This window comes from Eumetopias jubatus, unplaced genomic scaffold (assembly GCF_037043125.1).
Source record: "Eumetopias jubatus isolate StellerSeaLion01/CBP00866 unplaced genomic scaffold, mEumJub1_p1.0 scaffold_4, whole genome shotgun sequence".
Lineage (NCBI taxonomy): Eukaryota > Metazoa > Chordata > Mammalia > Carnivora > Otariidae > Eumetopias > Eumetopias jubatus.
In genome coordinates this window covers 49,906,668-49,929,265 of record NW_028274810.1, presented here as the reverse complement: position 1 = coordinate 49,929,265, position 22,598 = coordinate 49,906,668, and the positions used below count along the sequence as shown (strand labels likewise).

The window sequence follows — 22,598 nt, the reverse complement described above, 5'->3', positions numbered from 1 at the left end:
TAGAAGTGTGTTGGAATTTGTTATCAGGAAGTTAAACCACCACATTACATGTTAGAAACCTGTAATTGAAAAATTAAGGAGTAGCATTATAATCAAGTTATTTAGAAATTTAGGATGAAGAAAAGCTCAAAAATTGAAAGTTACTAATGTAGGGAGCCTAAGTCAGAATTAGAAGGAGTTATGATTGAGACAGTCCAGAAATGAGATACCAAAGTTATTAATGGGTGCAGAGGAGTGTTCAAGAGATGGTAAATGAATGACATGAGAGAGGAAGATGTTACTACTAGATAATGAGACCATCAAAGGAAGAGGGGTTTTACAGGAGGATAGAAGAGTAATAGTTTTTAGAAAGCAAGGGGGATAACAATTCCACTTTCCAGCCCTGAAGTGTTTAAGGGGTGAGAATGTCAGCATGCTCCACTTTTGAAGGCTACAAGTGAATCAAGTTTTAGTTGAGACTATGAGGGAGCGTTCAGTGAAGAGGACAAGGCTTAATGGAATTATTGATCATGGTATAAGGCACGTTCTGAGTTCAGAGGAAGTACAGAAGAGGGAAATTGGGTGAGGGAAAAACTTCAGTACATTGTGGGGATGAGAGAAGGGACAGAAAAGATGACCAGAAGAGCCTACATTTGGGGGCAATGAAAGAGAAAGCAGTCTTAAGTGAACAGAGTTCCAAAAGTCTTAGTGAACAGTGGACCCTCTGGCCAAATGGTTTAGGTGCAAGTCTGGATATTCTTTTTCCTCTTAATTTATATTTAAAAATTTACAGTGGCAGCAACAGACAGGTATGAAGAAATAGTCACATGGCTCAACACAATAGGATGAGTGCTAGGCACAGGGCCACACAGGAATGAACAGTAGATTGTACTTCCATCTGTGGGTCAGAGGCAGACAGGGCATGACTTTACAGCTGTGTGGTTGATGTGACTACTAGTGACTCAAATTAAAAACCTGGGAAGCTTTCAAGACACCTCTTTCTCCCCCCCCAAGTGTCCCCTCCCACCTCTCATTTAATCTATCACCAACACATTGGATTCTGCTTCTTAAATATCTTTCCAATCCATCACTTCTTTTCATCCTCACTGTTACTCTCATAATCTAAGCCATCATCACTTACCTTTACAACTGTAATAACTTGCACAAACATTTACTAGGTGCCTAATATGTGTTAGATATTTACTAGATGCATTTATTGGCTGCCTAATATATGCTAGGTCCCCGGTAGAGACTGGGAAGGCACCAACCGATAATCAGGGATTTCATCAAGTAAGGTCAAGTAAAATAAGAGTTACAAAACCTTGTGATTCAGGCTCCTAGAAATGTGAAGTATAGGAGTTCAAGAGATAGAAAGTAATGAAGAAGAAAGGTCATCTTTATCTTTTTAATGTTTTTGGTTGGCCTTCTACAGAATACCAAGTGCAAGTAACCACCTGAAAGTGATGACTCATGAACCTGTCCTCAAAATATCATTTTATTTATTTTGGGAGTTAAAAGAAGGTTAAGGAAGGCTTGGGCTGAATGTCCAACATCTCTTAAACATTTCCTACTCATCTCCCTCCAAATTTGACTTAACCTAAGCAATTTAAAAAACAAATGCTATGTTGTTTTTAAAACTAATACCACTTTCTAGTAATAAACTTATTTTGGTAAGTCAAATAAATCAACCAAAAAAGTTCGTTTCAAATTAATGCTCATTTAGTACTACTCAGTAGCTGGCAAACTATACTGTGTCTGTGAATTCAAAAATGAATAAAACAAGATATTTTCTTCAAAGAACTTACCTAGGGGGAAAATAGAACATGTAATTGGGAAGCAATGTGATTATTGCTCTGGGAACTCAGAGGAAGACTGTAGTCATTCTTCTTGGAGAGACATTCACAGAGGTAGTGACCTTTTAGTTAGAATGAGAAGTTTTTCCAACAAATTGTCAATAGCTGATGGTGATTGGGAGGGAGAGAGGAGAGCCCTAAATATATTCATTTATTCATTCATGAATTCATTTTTTATTTGTTTGTATTTTGAGGTTTTTTTTTAGTTTCAAGTTTTTATTTACATTCCAGTTAGTTAACATACAGTGTAATATTAGTTTCAGGTGTAGAATTTAGTGATTCATCACTTACATATGACACCCAGTGCTCATCACAACCAGTGCCCTCCTTAATACCTATCACCCATTTAACCCATCTCCCCATCTACCTCTCCTCCAGCAACCCTCAGTTTGTTCTCTATAGTTAAGAGTCTGTTTCTTGGTTTGCCTCTCTCTTTTCCCCCCTACGTTCATTTGTTTTGTTTCTTAAATTCCACATATGAGTGAAGTCATGTGGTATTTGTCTTTCTCTGACTGATTTATTTCACTTAACACAATAGTCTGTAGCTCCATCCATGTCATTGCAAATGGCAAGATTTCGTTCTTTTTGATGGCTGAGTAATATTCCCTTGTATATATACACACCATATTTTCTTTATCCATTCATAAGTCAATGGTCATTTGGGCTTTCCATAATTTGGCTATTGCTGATGATGCTGCTATAAACATCGGGGTGCATTTATCCCTTCAAATTAGTATTTTTGTATCCTTTGGGTAAATACATAGTAGTATAATTGCTAGGTTGTCGGGTAGTTCTATTTCTAACTTTTTTGAGGAATCTCCATACTGTTTTCCAGAGTGGCTGCACCAGTTTGCATTCCCACTAACAGTGCAAGAGGGTTCCCTTTTCTCCTCATCTTCTTCAACACCTGTTGTTTTCTGTGTTGTTAATTTTAGGCATTCTGACTGGTGTGAGGTGATATCTCATTGTAGTTTTGATTTTTATTTCCCTGATGATGAGTAATGTTGATCATCTTTTCATGTGTCTATTAGCCATCTGTATATCTTCTTTGGAAAAATGTCTATTCATGTCTTCTGCCCATTTTTTAACTGTATTGTTTGTTTTTTGGGTGTTGAGTTTTATAAATTCTTTATAGATTTTGGATACTAGCCCTTTTTCATACATGTCATTTGCAAATATTCTTCCATTCTGTAGGCTACCTTTTTGTTTTGTTGATTGTTTCCTTTGCTGTGCAGAAACATTTTATTTTAATGAAGTCCCAATAGTTTATTTTTGCTTTTGTTTCCCTTGCCTCTGGAGATGTGTCTGGTAAGAAGTTTCTGCCACCAACATCAAAGAGGTTATTGCCTGTGTTCTCCTCTGGGATTTTAATGGTTTCCACACTTAGGTCTTTCATCCATCTTGAATATATTTTTGTGTATGGTTTAAGCAAGTGATCCAGTTTCATTCTTTCACATGAAGCCATCCAGTTTTCCCAATACCATTTGTTGAAGGGACCATCTTTTTTCCATTGGATATTCTTTCCTGCTTTGTTGAAGATTAGTTGACCATAGAGTGTAAGTCCATTTCTGGGTTTTCCATTCTGTCCCATTGATCTGTGTGTCTGTTTTTGTGCCAGTACCATACTGTCTTGATCACTACAGCTTTGTAATATAGCTTGAAGTCTGGAATTGTGATGCCTCCAGATTTTCTTTTCTATTTCAAGATTGCTTTGGCTATTTGGGGTCTTTTGTGGTTCCATACAAATTCATTTGTTCATTCTACATTTGTTATTAAATATTTACTGTATGTCAAGCAAGACAAATGCAAAATGAATAAACCACAGTTCCTACTCTCAAGAGACTTATAGTCTAGAAGAATAACATGAAAATCAGTGGATTTAGTAAAGTGTTGTAAGTGACATGGTACAAGCCTGTGCAAGATTTCATGGCAATTGGTAAGTTTAACCTAGAGAAAGCTGTTACAGGAATTTCTACCATGATTATAAGTTGTTTTCTCCCATTAAAATCATAAGATTCATAAAGATAGGTTCTTATTCTGAAGCAAATAACCAATCCATCTTTAATCTGTAGCTCCAATAGGATAGAAGCTTCGTGAAAACAGGGACTTTGTTCATTTCATCACTCTATCCCAGTAACTATATCAGTGCCTGGAACATAGTGGTTATTCAATAAACATATGTCCATTAATGGAATGAATTTGTGGATCAAAAAGAGGTCATCATAAACCTTATGAAATTTGAATATTTTTACAGAAATGGAAAAAAAAGATGTATTTTTTTCTAACCAATTCCAGATATTTCTGTTCTGCAGTGTAACTTGTGTAAAATTAAAAAAAATTTATAGATTTGTGTGTCGAGTGAGAATGTAAGCATGGTAGCTGCATTGCACTGAGTCATGATTGTGTTCTCACGAGATTCTGCCATTCCCAAGCTGCCTGATGATGGGATACCTCCTAACCTCTCTGAATTCCATTTCTTTATCTGTTAAATGGGAATAAAACCGATTTCACATACCTTGCAGGGCTGTTCAAGTGTTAAACGATATAATGCACATGCATGTCCTCTATAAACTTTAAAAGTATTACATAATTATAAAATATATACTGAAGTTAAATTTCTATGGCTCTACTCTTGCAGGAGTGCCTCCAAATTCAGTCAATTAAGCAGAGTTATTTTCTGTCTGTTTCTGTAGTGCAGTGCCTGGAGATGACCACCAAGCGGAAAATCATCGGCCGACTGGTGCCGTGCCGATGTTTCCGAGGTGAAGAAGAAATCATCTCAGTTTTAGACTACTCCCACTGCAGTCTTCAGCAGGTGCCGAAGGAGGTCTTTAACTTCGAGCGGACATTAGAGGAGCTTTATCTAGATGCCAATCAAATCGAAGAGCTACCCAAGGTAATCTTTGACAACCTGAGATGTACACCGTAAATGAGTATTTTGTGATATCCAAAGACTTGGTATAAGGATAATGTTGATTATTGCTTTCTCACTGGATAACTGGCCAGTTTTTCAAACCACTGTAACTTTTTCCAATATGCTTGTTGGTACCTCTTAATACCACTTCATTTGTAAATTCATGTGATGAGTATGAACAATTGAACTCCATGGAAATCATCATTTTATGAATTATTCCTCATTTTATTTATTTATTTTTTTAAAAATGAGTTGTTTTTTTTTCTTATTTATTTATTTATTTGACAGAGAGAGACACAGTGAGAGAGGGAACACAAGCAGGGGGAGTGGGAGAGGGAGAAGCAGGCTTCCTGCAGAGCAGGGAGCCCGATGCGGGGCTGCATCCCAGGACCCTGGGATCATGACCTGAGCCAAAGGCAGACGCTTAATGACTGAACCACCCAGGCGCCCCTTATTTATTTTTAAAGATTTTATTTTTCGTTTATTTGAGAGCGAGAGAGAGCACGAGCAGGGGGAGAGGATGAGGGAGAGGGAGAAGCAGGCTCCCCGCTGAGTTCAGAGTCCAACACAGGGCTCTATCCCAGGACCCTGGGATCATGACCTGAGCCGAAGGCAGACACTTAACCACTGGGTCAACCAGGCGCCCCTGAATTATGCCTTATTTTAATTTAAAATGGCCTCCGTGAAAATACAGATTGAGGTCAATATCGGTGGGTTGAGATCATGTTTGGAAAAGAAAGGGAAGATATGACACTGTATTCTAGAAGTGAAATTTTTATTGTACATTAAGGAAACATTGTTTTAAAACCTTGAATTATATGTTCTAAGTCTAAGAAATACTTTTACACACACACACACACACACACACCACACACACAAAATTAATACTAGTATGAAAAACATGCTGTTATTTCTGGAATTTGGCATCTTTGATTATTACAGACATCATTGAATATATGGCATATAAGTATAAGCATAGTAGAGCTAAAAATTTAACTAATATCAAACTTTGCACACACACACTGCCATTATGACATTGTGCTTGCAAAGAAAATACCTTCTGTCTCCTGTTTTCCACTGCAGAAAAGAATGAATGATAAAAGATTAGCTAACACAGACCAAGGCCATACAACAGAAAGATTCAAAATCTAAACCCCTGTATATTAATGATCATCTAAATAAGTGACTCACATTAAGTAGTCAGCATAGCATTTACCTGTGAAGGATTTACACAATGGCTCAGAGGGAAAAAATGTCTTGCAATACATGTCCATTGCTTATGCTAAAAAAATGCATATTAAATACCCAGAAATCAGGGAAAGAAACTTCCATAATAAAAACTCACTTCACTATCAAAATCTGAGAATAATATGCCGATCAAACCAAATCATGAATAATTGTTTCACTTAGGATTATAAATTATGGTATTATTATAATACTTCAGAGGCAGGAACGATTTAATGTGTACTTCAAAACCAATGTACTTCATTTTTGACAACCAGAGTATATACTGTTGTCTTGGATTTGGGGCCAGAAGGTCTGGGTCAGGCCTAAAAAAAAGCTCTAACTGTATGGATTGCCATGCAGATGCGTATCAAGTAGAGGTTGGCATGAAATGGACAGTTTCTCCCAAAGACTTTCTTGAGGGCAGAGATGGCATCTTATTCATCTTTGCCTCCCTGTACACATGGTGACTTTCACATAATGGATATTTAAACTCTTTCTTGTCACTGCCAGGTAGAACAAGGCAGAGAACTTCATGTACTACAGGACTTGATTGGCAAAATGGTATAAGGTTTAAACGACTCATAAATGTGACATTTAGCTCTAATTTAGAAAAATAAGTATTTTTTTAGAGCAGCTCCATCTAAGATTGCCAGATAAATAAAGGACATCCATTGAAATTTGAATTTTAAACTTTTTTAAAAACCAGAAAAGTTTTGGTAAAATTATGCCCCAAATATTGCATTCTATATATTTACACTAAAAAAATAGTTATTTAACTTGACATCCTGTATTTTTATTTGTTGAATCTTGAGAGCCCTAAGCCAATCTAGTTATTTAGTCTTTTTCTAGATCCATGCAGCAGATTCTGTAAGACAAAGAGTAAAAAACATGGTTTATCAATCAAGTATTTATTTAATATCTCTATTACTACACGGTGTTTGAGGCTTTAGGTGGGCACAAGAGAAATCAATCTCAATCCTTACTCTCAACGATCTAAACACCTAATCACAGAGAAAACTGAAGCATTAGAGGCAAAAGCATGATAATGTGTAATCAGAGCCAAAGAGCCAAATACCATTGTAGGGAAGAATTTCATTCTTGCAGGGGGTGCAGAAGGGCTTGACCAAAAGGTAAAGATGCAAAGATTAAGATGGTACATACGGAGAGGATGAAGAGAGGGACAGCAGAGCTGTGAAGAGTCTGAAACTGCAGGTACACCTGAGGGAGTGCCAACAGTATGTAAGTAGAGTAGGGAGAGCATGGAGGACCCAGATTATGAAAGGCCTTGAGAGTCACGCAGCATTGTTTGACTCGATGAATTAGGCAGATAGTGTCATCAGAGAGTCTTATATATCATGTAAGTCACCAGGAGCTTACTAAGCTTGGATTAATGATACATAAAAATAATACAAGTGAACCAAAGACTCAGTATAATTTCCCAGCATATTGAATTGAGGAGAAATTGTTATCTTTTATTATGGCATGCTTTATATATTTCAAAGATCTTTCACGTAATCTCTCAAGGTTTCTTTGAATTCCCAAAATCAAGGTGTTGCTTTCATAAAATAGCCCTGTGTTACTTTCTTCTAATGTATTTGATATCGAGATATGATCTAAATTGTCTGACGTTGAGACATGATCATTATAGTACATGGATATATTTGTGCATATTAGAAAAACAGGAAGTTAAAAACTGTTTTTCTGAGAAGGACTTAAAAGTCCTAACTTATTCTTAGGTCTCATTGGCCTTAATTGTGTTACATGTTTATTGCTGATCCAATCCCTTTGCTACAGAATCCACTTTGGCAAGAAAAATAAGATTACTTTGATTGAATTAAACAATGATGGACCATCTCTGTGGATTTGTGATTGTTGGCCACAACACAAAAGAAAGGAGTGCAAGGACTGTGGGGGAGATTACCACAGTGTACACTACAAACAAAATGTTATACAGTCATTGTTTCATGAGGAAAAGTAGACAAAGTCTACTTTAGGGAGTTTAATCTTCAAATTTAAATTAAATAAAACCTTTTTTGGTTACCATTTTATTTTATTGTTTTCTTTGTGTTTCCCTGGCATTGTTACCATGGTGATTTCAAATATGTTAAGTAAATGAGATAGCTATTTGTTTGTTTTTTTTTGATATTACATTATAGAAAGAATTATTTTTTGTAAATTATTTTTTTACTTTTTTTCTTTCTGATATTTTATACAGAGAATATTCTAGCTGGTCCAGAATTGCTACTGTAAAATGTAATACAACAGGTATAGAACAGAGTCAAGGTAAATGACATTAGAAAAAGGTATATCAAGACTATGTCAGAAGAGATGCAAAAATAGATATGAAAGAACAGGAAGTTTTTTTATTAGAAATGGTTCAATCTGCGTTACTTAGTTTGCTGTAGTAAAAGGTAAAAATACAAAATGACATGCCTTTCACACAGTAACAGAAAACCCACACAGCTTATAATTTAGTACTGTTTTGCTTGTTACTTTGAACCAGAAACTTAAAATTATAGACAGAGTAATAGACCATAACAGGGGCATATTATATATGAAGTAGTGTGGGAAGACAAAAGTAAAAAAAAAAGCAATAAAGAGAAAAACTGTTGAGAAACTTCTTGAAACTGAAGAGGAACCTTAAAAAAGAGAATAGAAATAATTTGGAAAAGTTAATATGTGACCAAAATTGAAAGACATAAAGAGTGAATTTGACAGGGAAGATCAATTTAACCACATGTAAAAGAAGATAGAACGAAATCTGAAGCACCAGACTTAGAAAATTTTCTCTGTATTAAACTTTACAATCTACCCTTGAAATGTTTTAGAGCTTAAGAACCTGACCGTTGGACGCAGACAAACCTAGGATTAGATTTTAGCACTGCTCTTTGGTTGGGAAGCTATTTTATTTTCCGGGAGTCTCAGTTTCTTCATTAGCAAAAACGGGAAGATAATAGAGGTTGCTAATGATTAGATAGATTATAGATGATAGGTAGATAAATAGATAAATGAGTATTGGGTGAGATATGCATATGGGATACATGGAATAGAGAAATATCCAATAATCAATATTCATCATTCTCCTATCACAGATGAAGGATAATTCCCATGTTAATTACCTTGAGTAAAACAAAAGTAAGATTTTGTAACATCTCAAGATAGTTCTGGGCATTGACTCTCTAACAAAAAATTGTGTGGCATGACTTTATCTCTAAAATTTCCAAGGACAGCTTCTAGGAAATCAATTCCCTGCCTATAATGGGTCTAGGTTTTTGACTCTACCAACTGCACCAACACATTTGTGGTAACACCACTGTTTACGCAGAAAATTTCCCTGACTCACAGAATCACAATGTTGTATTATATTTGAATAGATGCAGCCTTGGAGATTATTTAATTTAGCCCTCAATTATTACTAATAAGCAAATCTAGGCCAAGAAAGTTCATTAACTTCTTTTAGGCCACGTGGGATGTTAGATTCCTACCCAAAACTATTACCAAAGACTGTGTGTTCATTAGGATAGAATATGTTATGCTACAGTAACAACAAATCAAAAGCCCAGTGTGTAATGGAACAAAAGTTTTGCTTGGTGTCCTATGAGTGTTGCCAGGAAGCACTGCCCTTTAGGAACCCGGTGTTAACTAACTGTCCACCCAATGCAGAAATGTCCACTTATTATTTCTCTTTCAACAGTCATCCAATCTCTTCATGAACATTTCTATTAGTGGAAGAAAGCACTAAATTAAGAGGCAGACCACTGTATTATTGGAAAGTTCAGGTTATTAGAATGTTCTGCAATATGTTAATGATGTTTGCCCATACCCATCCATCTATCTCATCATCTAAAACTGGGCTAGGCACTTGGGGTGATACAAAGATTATTAAGGCATGCCCTCTCTGGACAAGGAACTATGCTTCTGGCATTACTGCCCTGATCCTTAGAATATTTTAAAGGAATTCATATACTTTGCCTTAAACTTCTGTTTTTCCAAGACAAGTTTCCAAAATTTTTTGACCATTTTTCAAAGACATGCTTTCTAAATGCTTCGCCATCTTAGTTACATTCCTCTGGGCATATTCTAATTATTAGCTTGGTTTTAGACATTGATATATCAAATAAAAATATCTGTCCATGTGGAAGTATTCAACAGAGGAATAAACAAAATGTAATGGAACTCAGGAGAGAAGTCAGAGTTGGAGATGAATGTAAGAGTTATCCACTTAGAGGTGAGAATTAAAACCAGGAGACAAGATAATGTCCCTGAGAAAGAAAGGAAATAGAAAATCGCTGAGAAACAAATAATTAAACTATAAAAAGCAAAATGCTAGTACTAACCCATCATAGGAACTTGTCTAGAAATTACCTGTGTTTCCCCCAGTATCATGGCAACTGTGTGTACAGGGATAAAATTGGGAAATTTTATTATGCTCATGTTGGTAAAAACTCCATGGGTAAGAGAAATATGGCATCTCAATTGATTTTGATTTGGATATTTATAGCTTACAAAAACCTATTGGCTCATAATGAATAGAAGAAAAAGATATAGCCTCAACTGTGTGGTACTATCAAAGCTAATTCTAGAAATTTCCAATCTTCCAAGCCTTTTAAAAATTTAAGGTCATGAGCATTTTATTTGTAAAACATGAGTTTTATATATTAGAAAGGAGAGGTTCTAGTGTCCTATTGAAATGCCATAAAAACACCCTCAGAGGGACACAAAATGGGTGAGATATAGGGAAGTCATACAACTATTTTTAAATAATTAGGAAGAAGACCAAAGAAACAAATATTCATTTGAATATTAAACTATACATTCTTAAAACTTGTTAATTTTCTGGAGGCATATTGATAATCTTGGCCTCTCTTGCCTCATCCTGACCCAGATCAGTAGATCCCACACTTCTGGATTTCAAAATCCAGCAAAGTGTGGGAACTGACATTCCCTCTCTTTTGCTAAATAAACATTTTAAAAGTCTCACGCAAGACTTTTATTATTTTACTGTAAAAGAATATTTTCATAGCCAAATGTGGAAAACATTCATGCCAGAATAAATGGTATTCTTTCACAAGAAAAGATAGGCAGTAAACCTGTACTCTTTTTTAAAGAGTTTTTATTGAGTTTTGTTGAGATATAATTTACATACCTATCAAATTCACCCTTACAAAATATGTACAGTTTAGTGGTTTTATTATATTTACAGAATTGTAATGCCATCACCACTGTCTAATCATAGAAAATTTTAATCACCTTCCCCCCGCCCCCCCAAAATACACTATACTTATTAGCAGTCACTCCGTGTTCTCTGCTTCTTGCTCTGAAATCTTGCTCTATGGATTTGCCTATTTTGGACATTTCATATAAGTGGGATCATACAACATAGGGCATTTTGTGACTGGCTTTATTCACTGAGCATCAGGTTTTCCAGTTTTACCAACCTTGTAGTATGTATCAGTACTCCATCCCTTTTTATTGCCAAGTAGTATAACTTTGTATGGATATACCACATGCCACTTTTAAAAAATAGGATATAACACTTTTTGAAATGCAGCCAAATTGTGAAAAACATTATTTTTCTGTAATGCATGTGTGTAATTATTTTCTCAATACAAATGCATCGTTTTGGAGCTTTATAATCCATAGTACACATGAAGGTGAGCTCCGGTATCCAACTTCTTTCAGTATTTTGTTTTTAATTAAGCAGTTGTTTAAATTCAAGTTCATAAAGATATATAGAAAAAAATGAAAGTATACTCTTAACAATATACATCCAATATAGAATATTGTCAATAAGCTGTGGGATGCCAGAAAAAAATGCCCCCCATATCTACAGTTGTTTTCCAGGGAAACAGACAGATGCTGGGGAGCCAGGGGCCAGGCAAGGGCTACATTAAAAACCATTGCTTGGTGCCCACTGCACCATGGTTTCCACTCATACAGGACTGTGTAGCTGAAGCATTGGTTACGCAATATGAAGCAGTCAAGAATTTATCAAAGGGGGGATATTTTATTTTATTTCATTTTATTTTATTTAAAGATTTTATTTATTCATTTGACAGAGATAGCAAGAGTGCACAAGCAGGGGGAACAGCAGAGGGAGAATGAGAAGCAGGTTTCCCACAGAGCAGGGAGACCGATGTGGGGCTCGATCCCAGGACCTTGGGATCATGACCTGAGCCGAAGGCAGACGCTTAATGACTGAGCCACCCAGGTGCCCCGAATGGGGGATATTTTAGACTGATGAAAATTTTGTCATGGCATGGCTCCAGTCACTGAGCCATGGATAGCAGAAAACTTCATTGACTCTTCAGAAAATAAATGAGCAACAAAAATGCCCCTGAATTGTGCCAGCAGCCAGCAGGTAAAATAGAGCTCAAAGTTAATGATCGGCAAATGGGCTCTGACAACTCTATTGTAGCTGTTTGTCCTGAGCCTACACAGAAAAGCCAAGCAAGCTCTCTGCTCAGAGACTTGGCCCCTGCTTTTCCTTCTGCCACCATTCCACATGGCCTGTGCCTTCTTCATTTCCTTCAGTCCTCTGCTCAAACATCACCTTACCAGAGAAGTTTTTCCCATTGTCTTATATGAAATAACACCTACCACCACCACCACTTCTTCCTCCCAACAAAATTTAAAACTTATGCGTATCTCTGGATTTCTCATACAATTCAATTGTGTTAACCACTATTAAGATAACTGCCTGAATACTTTATCATTGTTATAAAACACCAGAGGTAGCTTCCTCCAATATGGTATCTGTTATTTTACAAAGAGTAAGACATTTGACAGTGACCAGAAGTAAGGAAGGACAGGAAAAGTTAGAGCACATCAGCATAGGACAGAGAAAATAAAACTCTCTCATTTAATGGTGGTTTGTTTGTTTAATTTTTGATGCGATCCTGGGGGTTCAAGTGAGGTGGGGAAATTTTTGCACCTGCTCTGCAATCCATGACCTAATACCATGCATTCCGCATTGTTTTTTTACTCTCAAACTCTGAGTACTTTGTCCATATAGATTACATCTGCCACATGATATTTTCTCAAGTTAAGGAATGTGTTCTCTGACTCTAAAACAGTCAAAGGTAACAAAGGAAGGATGTCATGGAGCATACTTTTACATGTATGGAATACTTTACGTGTAAAGGAATAAGTCCTTTAAAGTCTCTTTCAGACTTAATGTTTTGTGATTCACTCATTTGAGTTTCCTTTTATTTTGTCTTATTTTATTTTATTAAAACTTTATTTATTATTTGACACACAGAGAGAAAGAGAGAGAGTGCACCAGCATAAGCAAGGGGAGCTGTAGGCAGAGGGAAAGGGAGAAGCAGGCTCCCCCCTGACCAGGGAGCCCTCTGTGGGGCTTGATCCCAGGACCCTGGGATCATGACCTGAGCCCCAGGCAGATGCTAAACTGACTGAGCCACCCAGGCGTCCTGAGATTCCATTTAAATAGATAAAAATGATAAGCAATAGAAGGAAGCATCCTTTCTCTGCTCTCCCTCACAGTATAACCTTTAAGAAAGATGTGTATCTCCACCAGTAGTGACTGTAATCACTGGTTATTATCATATAAGTACTATAATACACTATAAAGAGTCTGGAGAAAGAGGGCCTAGTTATTAACACAAGTTCTGACAAGAGTTAACCATGAAACTTCAGACATACTGTTTAACCCCTTTGAACTTTAGCTTCTTCATTTGCAGTAGATACTAACAAATTTGTTCCTGTTCACTTCTGAAGATTGTGGTGAGGATTAAATAATATAAAGTATCTGAAAACTCTAGGAAAACAGTAGAATGAAAAATAACTCTTGACTTAAGAGAAATGGCTTATTTTGGTAAAGATGAACATTTATCAGAAATATATCAGGGGCTCGTTAATTTAATAAGATCCTGGAGAACTGTACATGGAAAAAGGACAAGAAACAAGGGAGCTCTGGATTGCTGCACAGAATCCTTAGCACAGTAGCAGTATGGGTCACACATTGCTGCTCTTGTGAGGAATGAGATCTCCAAACACCCCCACATAATATTGGTGTTTGTTCAAGATTCAAATTCCAGATGCCTTCCCAATTAATATACAATGAGAGATGCCCTTAAAAGGAAGATCAGGGTTCTAATGGAAAGAGAGGAATGGATGCTTGACAAGCAAAAAAGTGTCCTCCAATGTTACACATATCATATCTCTTCAATTTAATTGATTCTTTTTTTCTTTTTATTCACTGATATTTGCTACCTCTGATTTAGGAGTCTGAGGGCCTGTTTCTCTCAGGCCTTTAAATAACATTATTTGAAATCAAGGTCACTTTGCTAGTTTTGTGAGAAATCTAATGAGATCAAAGGAGCCACAGAAAAAATATTTTAGGGTGACAAATTTTGAGATGTTAGTTCATAATTCTGATTTTAGTTTATTAAAACTTGAATGATAATTGATTCTTTTTTTCTTCAACTCAAAAGGAATCTTTCAGAGTGAAAGGCACTACTTGTATCACTATAGTTGCTGATTAAACAATTGTCATGATTGAGAAATATGAAAAGCCTTGCTCTAAATTAAACATGGCCTAAATTCACAAATGGAGAACATGACAACTGCTACTTGTTTGATAAAGTTGCCTCATTTTTTTAAAATTGCACATTAACGAACAATTCCTTAAGTATTTGTCTTTCAGAAACTCAGAATTATCCATAACCTTGGCATTTTACGTAAGGAGCTGCACACATAATCTATGGAGGGCTCTCCTAAGATCCCGGGCTTAAATAAGGGGGAAAAAAAAGACCTTTTCAACTCTGTCACTCCCTCAAAGATATTCATGGTGCATCACTCTCTCCTCTGGTGCCAAAGGTATAGAATTTATCTGAGTATACAAAACCATCTCCAGAATGAAACTCATATGAGTGATGCATACATAATCAGAATTTGACTCTGTTTACTCTCTTGCCTGAAGCATCTTTCTCCAAAAGTGTTCTTTTGTTGCAATTATTTTGGCATTCAAATGCACGGGGTTTTTTTCAATAAATAAGTAATGTAGGTAGACTCCATAGGGGCTCAAAAGAAAGTGAGATGAAGGACAAATTTGTAAAAAACATAGTTTATATGTGGAAAATTTTAGATCATTTTTATCTTACTCTGATTTCTATTTTTGTTTAAAATGTTCTACTGTTTCAAAGGTTTATAGTATCAACATCTCTTATTTATGTGTCAGTGAGAAATTAGGACATCCAGAGTACCCCAGTCATTTTTTGGACTGTTTTACAATCTTCCAACTGAAGACTATACTTTTAGGGATCATTTCTATAGTTCGTTACAATTCTCCAACTAAAGTCTTACTCGTCATATCACTTTTTTTATCCTATCACTTATTGCTATCCTTTACCCAATATCAAATCTTGTTGAAATTTGATTAAGCAACCCATTTGTTGATTTTTACTGTCAATTTTTTGAAATGGTATAAAAAAAACAAATATTAGGTAAAATATGTTCATTGATTTGTTCATTCATCCAGCAAACATTTCTTGAGTACCATTTATGTGCAGACAACTGTTCTAGGTACCAGAGATATATTATTGAGCAAGACCTACAAGTTTCTATTTTCACAAAACCTACATTGCTGCAAAAAAAGAATGGAAGTAATTTTTAAAAGAAAATGTAAGATAACAGCAAATGCCATGATGAAAATAAAGGAGGGCAATTATGTTGAGTTTTAGATGACAGAGAGTAGTCAACCATGCAGATTTGAGAAAGAACAGTCCCAGCAGAAGGAATACTCTAGGGCAGGAAGGAGAGTGCCATGTTGAGGGAGCAGAAAGAAGGTAGGGGTGTAATGAATGAGAGGAAGAACAGTACAAGATGCAGATGCAGGAGGTAGTTGGGCTAAATCATGCAAATTCCTAAGACAGGGAAGAACTTAAGATTTCATACTAAGTGAGATCAGGGGCCACTGAAGTATTTTAAGGAAAAGGATGATGTGGAATAACTTATATTTGTAAAATACCACTCTGGCTGCAGTGTGGGAATACATTGTGGCTAGTGGAGAGTGAAGGTGAGATTAGAGCCTATGGTAGTTATTCAGGTGAGCAGTTGGTGGCTTCAACTAGGTTGAGAGTAGTGAAGAAAAAGAAGCATTTTAGACAAAACTTTGTCAGTAAAATTAATAGGATTTGCTAATGGCATGGATTTGAGATGTTGGAGAGAAGGACCTGCATAGAGATTTAGAAAGAGTTGCTATTGCTAAAGGAAAAGAACACGGAGAGAAAGGGCTGCTGTGGGTATAGGAGGAAACCATGTGTTGTCTTGGAAGCCAGAAGAGAACAGAAGGTGTTTTAAGAAGAGGGAGTGGTAAACTAAGAGACTGACTAAAATGACAGAGGAGGGACCGATGTATTTGCTAGTGTGGAGGTAATTAGTGACCCTAATAAGAGTAGTAGGGCAAAAACCCAATGAAGTGGATTGAAAAGAAAATGGTGGAGTTACACATCTTTCTTAAAGGTTATAGTGTGAGGGAGAGCAGAGAAATGAAACAAGCTAAAGAGATGTTTGAGGTTAAGTATTTTCTTTATTTGTGTGTTTGTTTTCAAGGTCAATGACATTAAAGCACATTTGTACACTAATGAGAATAAATTAGAAGAAAATAATCCCAAGTCCTGAAAGCAAAAGGACATAGGATTTACAGAATGCATGAAAGGGTTGCCTTTGAGAGGAATAGGCATATTTCCTCCGTTTTAATGAGAGAGAAAGAAGAAAATATAGATACAGATGATGGTTTGTAGGACTTGAGGGACAAGAATGATATTGAAATTTGATTCAAATTATAGAGGTCTCAATGTGTTAAAGAAATGCTTGAACAATTGAACTGATAGCATGGGAAGTAGCAATCTTTAAGTGAGCTGAAAGGGTGGAAGAATGGGATGCATGAAGTTTAGGATTACAGAGGAATATAATTTACAAAGGGAATTGAGGGCCTTAAATATATAAAGTAGCTATATTTTATAAAATTATTTCTTGACATGGTGGGGAGTAAAAAACAGATGCAAGATGCAAGTTAAAATTACATTAGCTTATGTTCCTGGACCAGTGTGCTATCTGTAGAAACAGTAAAGAAGAAAAGAAGTGACAGAGCAAGTAAAGAGAAGGCAGAAAGTGCAATGGATATTTATTGAGCACCTACTGTGTGCCTGGCCCTTTATATGCAATAATAGCTCTTTTGTCCTCAGAACACCCCTGACAAACAGGTTTTGTTTTCTTCATTTTAACTGTAAGGGCACAGAAGCACAATGAAGTTGAAGAATTTACCAAAGGTTATACAACTAAAAAATTCAAATTTGGCCTATATCACTCCAAATCCTTTTCAATTCACTAATCCGAAGGAAGACTTTTCAGAATTTGGCATTTTACTAGATTCATGGATGAACAAGGAAGGATTAAAGTTGATAAGATTTTCATCCTGGAGACCTGGGAAAGTAACACTATTAAAAAATATATTGGAAGAGGTTATTGTGTGGAAAAACATGACAAAATGTGTTTTAGATGCATACTATGTGATATCAACTAAGATTCTCAAAAAGATACCAGAAGATAGTGATAGATCTGAAAGAGCCTCACCAGATCAGGACTGGAAATACATATCTATTCTCTACCCAGAGATCTGAAACAAGCAGCCATGTTTTGCTTGGCCTGCCTATTCTTTTTTTTTTTCTTAATGCACTAGTGGTCAACTTATAAAATGCCAGATTTTATCAAAAAGTCCAGATTCCTGGCTTGTCTTTAAAAAAAAAAAAAAAGAAGAGGAAGATCTGGTAGAGTCCATATTCCTAATTGGTAATGATTAGGTAGAACTGAGGATTGTTGGGCTCTTTTGATGAAGCAGATCTAGTTTGCCACAGATTCCACCCAAGCTGCCCCCTAGCACTGAAATTATCTACCTAGCTCCTGCAGAAAATTGGAGTTTGCAACCTATTATAGATATTTATTAATTTTTTCATGAAAAAATAATTATTTACTTTGTGCCTGATACTTTCCTAGTCACTGGGAAAACAGCTGTTGAACAGATGTATGTACTCTGTAGCATGAAAGGCAGACATTGAACAAGTAATTGTATCAAGTATGCTGTTTATTATGATGGGTAGAGAAGCAATGGGTGTTTTGGAAACATTTATTGGAGCATCTTTCCTGAGGAATGCCATTGCAACTAAGACTTAAGGACAGTAAGAGTTCACCAGAAGCGGAGAGATCTATGTTTCCAGAGATGGTACAAATGAGGCATATTTAAGGATGAAAGAAGTTAAGTATAACTTAAACATAGTGTAAGAGAGACAATGAGAGGCAAGGCTAGAGAGTTATGAAGGCTTTCCACACTAAGATAGGCAGTTTGAATTTTATCCTGAAATATGTGGAAATTCATTTAAGGGTCTATCTGGCAATAGCAAGATCAGAAATATAGTTTGGAAAGTTCTTGCTGCACAAAGAATAGAAATAAAAGAATAGGCCCAGAGGCAAAGAGAGCAGTTAGGCAAAACTTACAGAAACCTGTGGGAGGTGATGATGACCTGGCCTCTGATAGTAACGCTGAGGATGGAACAAAGGACATGGGTTAGAAATGTTTTTTGGAGGCAAAACTTACTGGATTTGGTCTTCTGTTTCATATTTATATTTCAAGGGAAGAGGCAAAGTGAGTGACACACAGGTGACTCTCAGGTTTCTACTAGAGAATGTGCGAATAAACCAACAGACAGAAGGTATGGAATTTGGGAAACCAGAGCCCAGTTCAGAGGACTAGCAAATGAAGATCTATGGAATCCATATGCATATCACACTGAGAGAGCAATCTGTCCAGACTGGAGCCTGCCACACAGGGTGCAGGAGTGAGTTCCTCCAGAATCAAAATAAGATAAAATTTATCTGATGTGCTTTAGCATTTGGAAATATAATTGCTGGACATTTGACAGAGCTGTTTGAGCATTTGGAATAAATTAAGGATAAATGCATAGAAAACCAAGCAAATAAACATGAAGCAATTTCAGAAAAAAATCTTTTATGAGTAAACAACACAGTATACAAATAAACATTATTAATATCAGCATTAACTACTGATTTAACAAGAACTTTGGATGTGAGTATACTGGGAAGATGAGGAAAAAGCAAGAAAGTGATGATGGGATGATGAGAAATGATAATGGTTTTTCAACTGCCATAATATGAGATACACTTGACCCTTGAACAACACAGAGATTAGGGGCACTGACCCCAGCACAGTCAAAAATCCACATATAACTTTTGACTCCCCCAAAACTTAACTACTTATAGCCTGCTGTTGACCTGAAGCCTTGCCAATAATACAACAATTGGTCAACATATGTTATGCTGTATATGTTATATACTGAATTCTTACAATAGAATAAGAGAAAATAAAATGTTACTAAGAAAATTATAAAGAAAAAATACACTTACAGTACTGAACTGTATTAACAAACACCCACAGATAAGTGGACCTTTGCAGTTTAACCATGTTGTTCAAAGTTAACTGTAAAAAGGCAATGTCTGCAATTGATAAAACAAGAAGTAGAAATACATGTGTATTCTCTAGAAATATAGAAGAAAATACAAGAAATAATAGCTTAAAAAGTTGAAAGCAACTACCTCTAGAAGAGGGATTGTAGGATGCAAAGGAGAGGACAAAGAACTGCTGTAATGCTTTCATAAAAATAAAATTAATTTAAAAAAAAATTAGAAGAGAGAGAATTGAGCTGGAAGAGAAAACCCAGGGTTAACCTTTTGCTGGATCTGACCATATCGTGGTCCTTTTGAAAATGATCTGTAAGATGCAGTGATGAAAGTAACTGTCTAATGCTCAAGTAAATTATAAAGTATCATTTGAGAAAATTGAATGACATAAAAAGTAAAAATGTAAATGTAAAAAGCAGGTCAATATCAGCTATCTATTCTTTCCATTAGTTCTTAAATAGTTGTTAACTGATTATTATATGTTTTAATGTTATTCGTTTCCTGGCTCAGTCCTTAGTATATGAAGTGGTTCTAAATCAGAGAAGGCATTTTACTAATGCAGCAATTTGGCCTCACTTCTGGAATGGAGTCAGCCTTTAGGGAACTGATAGAGGATTTTTTCTCTAGAGTATAAATGAAGTTGCTTCATCTCTTATTTGCTTGTTTTTTTTTATACATTTATCCCCTAAATTTCTAGAGAGATTAGAGCATAAATTCTCTATAAAATGTTTTATTACACTCTAGAGAAATAATCCTCCATCAGTTCCCTAAAGGCTGATTTCATTCCAAAAGTGAGTCCAAATTGCTGCATTAGTAGAATGCCCTTTCTGATTTAGAAGCACTTCAAGATCCAATTGTTGACCAGGGAACCCTGGGAAGTCAGGCCATTCTTAGCTTGCTATGGGGACTTGGGATTCCTTCGGTATGATTATGCGGCTGACCTTCCACAGAACTAGCCTCTAGTCATATGTAAAAAATCACCATGTGAACATTTGCTTCCAAAAATTAGTACAGATACGTGAGGCTGTGAGTTAGGATCTACTATAGCATGCATGTGCTACATTTTTCTAGAATGACAATTAATTAGAAAGATTTTTAAGACAGAGACATGAATATGTTATGGAATCAAATGCAAAATTCATCTACATTGCAAAGATAATAAGTCATGTTCTCTGTATTCTGTTGTTAGAGGTTACTGTGGCAGAAAAGTTTAAGAGACCCTCCACTAGACTTCAGAGATAATGAACTGTTCCCCAGGTGCTGAGAAATGATAGGACACAAGAGAAGCAAAGATATGAATAATGTAAACTCACACTTATTGCCTGCTAGCTGGTATTATTTAACTTTGAAGGTCAGCTCCAAAATTCCACTAAGAGCCTCTAGTTGTTGAGAGGAAGAGAAGTTAGAAGTGAAATGTCTGGTGAGGTAGAAAGCGCTAGGGCTTTAGAATCAGGCAGATTTTAATTTGCATCCCAGACAGGAGAAGGTTCTCCATCTCCGTTTCTCTCCTATTTAAGAGAAAACATCTGCCTTGCAGGATTATTTGGCCAGCATCTTATTTTTGTCATTTATTGACCTTGTGGTAATTCCTCTTCATTGTTATAGATTAAAAAGCAATGTGTGTGAAGTATGGTTATGGGGCCTGGCAAAATGTCAATTGTTAGCAGCTATAGTACTGTAAAGAAGATCACAAGGCTGACATTTTTGTATAAAATGAGAAATGATAACCCACTTTATAGAAAGGAAACTATTTTCTTTTTTAAATTAACAGTGATGTAAACAGAAAATCTTTTGCAGTTACCCATTCTTCCAAATTTATTTGAAAATTAGTTTTTAACAGAATCCTAGAGATATTCATCCTTTCCATACCGAGGTAGTTTGCTGTTTCTGTAATGAACCCAAAACGGCAATAAATTGGTTAAATCTTGACCACAGATTAGAGGAAATGCCAATATTCTATGTATCTCTTTAGAATCTTTTTGCTTGATTTTTTAGTAACAACTAGTCTCACTGTTGATTTTTTTCATTTTGGCATGAGTAATGTGTGTGCGTGTGCGTGTGCATGTGGTATTTATTGCCTAGAGAGTTAACTCTGTTGTCTTTAAATTTTAAGCAAATGAATTAAACGTTTGTTCTCTTTTTTTGAGGTGGCAATAAAGGTTAATTGTGTTAAATTTAACTCCCAGGGCTCTCCGTTGTCTCTTATCTATGTCAATGGCCTTTAACAGGAATAAAGTTTCTCTTTCTTTGTTCTAAATGATTAAGGATTGACTACATAAAAGCTTGTAATATACATTCCATCACGTGAATTTACTCATTAACATCAATGATAACTCCTTCTGTCATTGCCATTGTCACCGGCCTGCCCAGGAGTTCTAGTTCTCTGGAGAAATGGAGCAGGGCAGAGGCCAACAGGGCAGGGCATGGGGGATGCTAACTGAAGTCTGAACTCTGTTTATAACAGAGTTACAGGAACCAGGGAGCGAGGAGTTCTAAGGAGGGAGTGATGACATTGTCGAGGAATAGGGAAGGCAAGTAAGGCAAAAACTAGGTAATTCATTCATTTACTACCAGGCAGTAAAGCTTTTTTTTTTTTAATTATTGTTTTTATTAACATACACTGTATTATTAGTTTCAGAGGCAGAATTTAGTGATTCATCAGTTGCATACAACACCCAATGCTCATTACTTCAAGTGCCTTCTGCCAGCTCAGCCCTGTCTCTTAGTCTTCAGTTTTATACGTGCTTTCTGGATTTACTTGAATATTCACACTCAACAAGTCTAGTTTTCTTTTTTTTTAAAGATTTTATTTATTTATTTGAGAGAGAGAGAGAGAGTGCAAGCATACAAGCAGGGGGGAGGGGCAGAGGGAGAGGGAGAAGCAAAGTCCCTGCTGAGCAGGGAGCAGACATAAGGCTTAATCCCAGGACCCTGGTATCATGCATGATTTGTTTGGAAGGCAGATGCTTAACCAGGTGCCCCTCAACAAATTTAGTTTTCCCCCTTGAAACCCATCTTTTGTTCTATATTCTGTCTCAGTTAGTGACTGTCCATTCGGAAGCAATAGCAGGACCCTGTTATATCCCTACTTATTTACCTTCTGCATCAGATCAACAGCTAGTCTTGTG

The 22,598-nt window shown here is 36.1% G+C and overlaps 1 protein-coding gene across 3 annotated transcripts in view; it reads left to right on the top strand.

Moving 5' to 3' along the window:
- The first annotated feature begins 4,525 nt into the window (after positions 1-4,525).
- The window catches only part of LRRC7 (leucine rich repeat containing 7), a 317,511-nt gene continuing 299,438 nt past the window's right edge, over positions 4,526-22,598 (top strand). For all 3 annotated transcript variants that reach the window (XM_088022969.1, XM_028102462.2, XM_088022968.1), the window contains exon 1: positions 4,526-4,728. In XM_088022969.1, the coding sequence (XP_087879095.1) occupies positions 4,540-4,728 (189 nt within the window). In that variant the 5' untranslated portion in view covers positions 4,526-4,539. The remainder of the gene's footprint in view (positions 4,729-22,598) is intronic.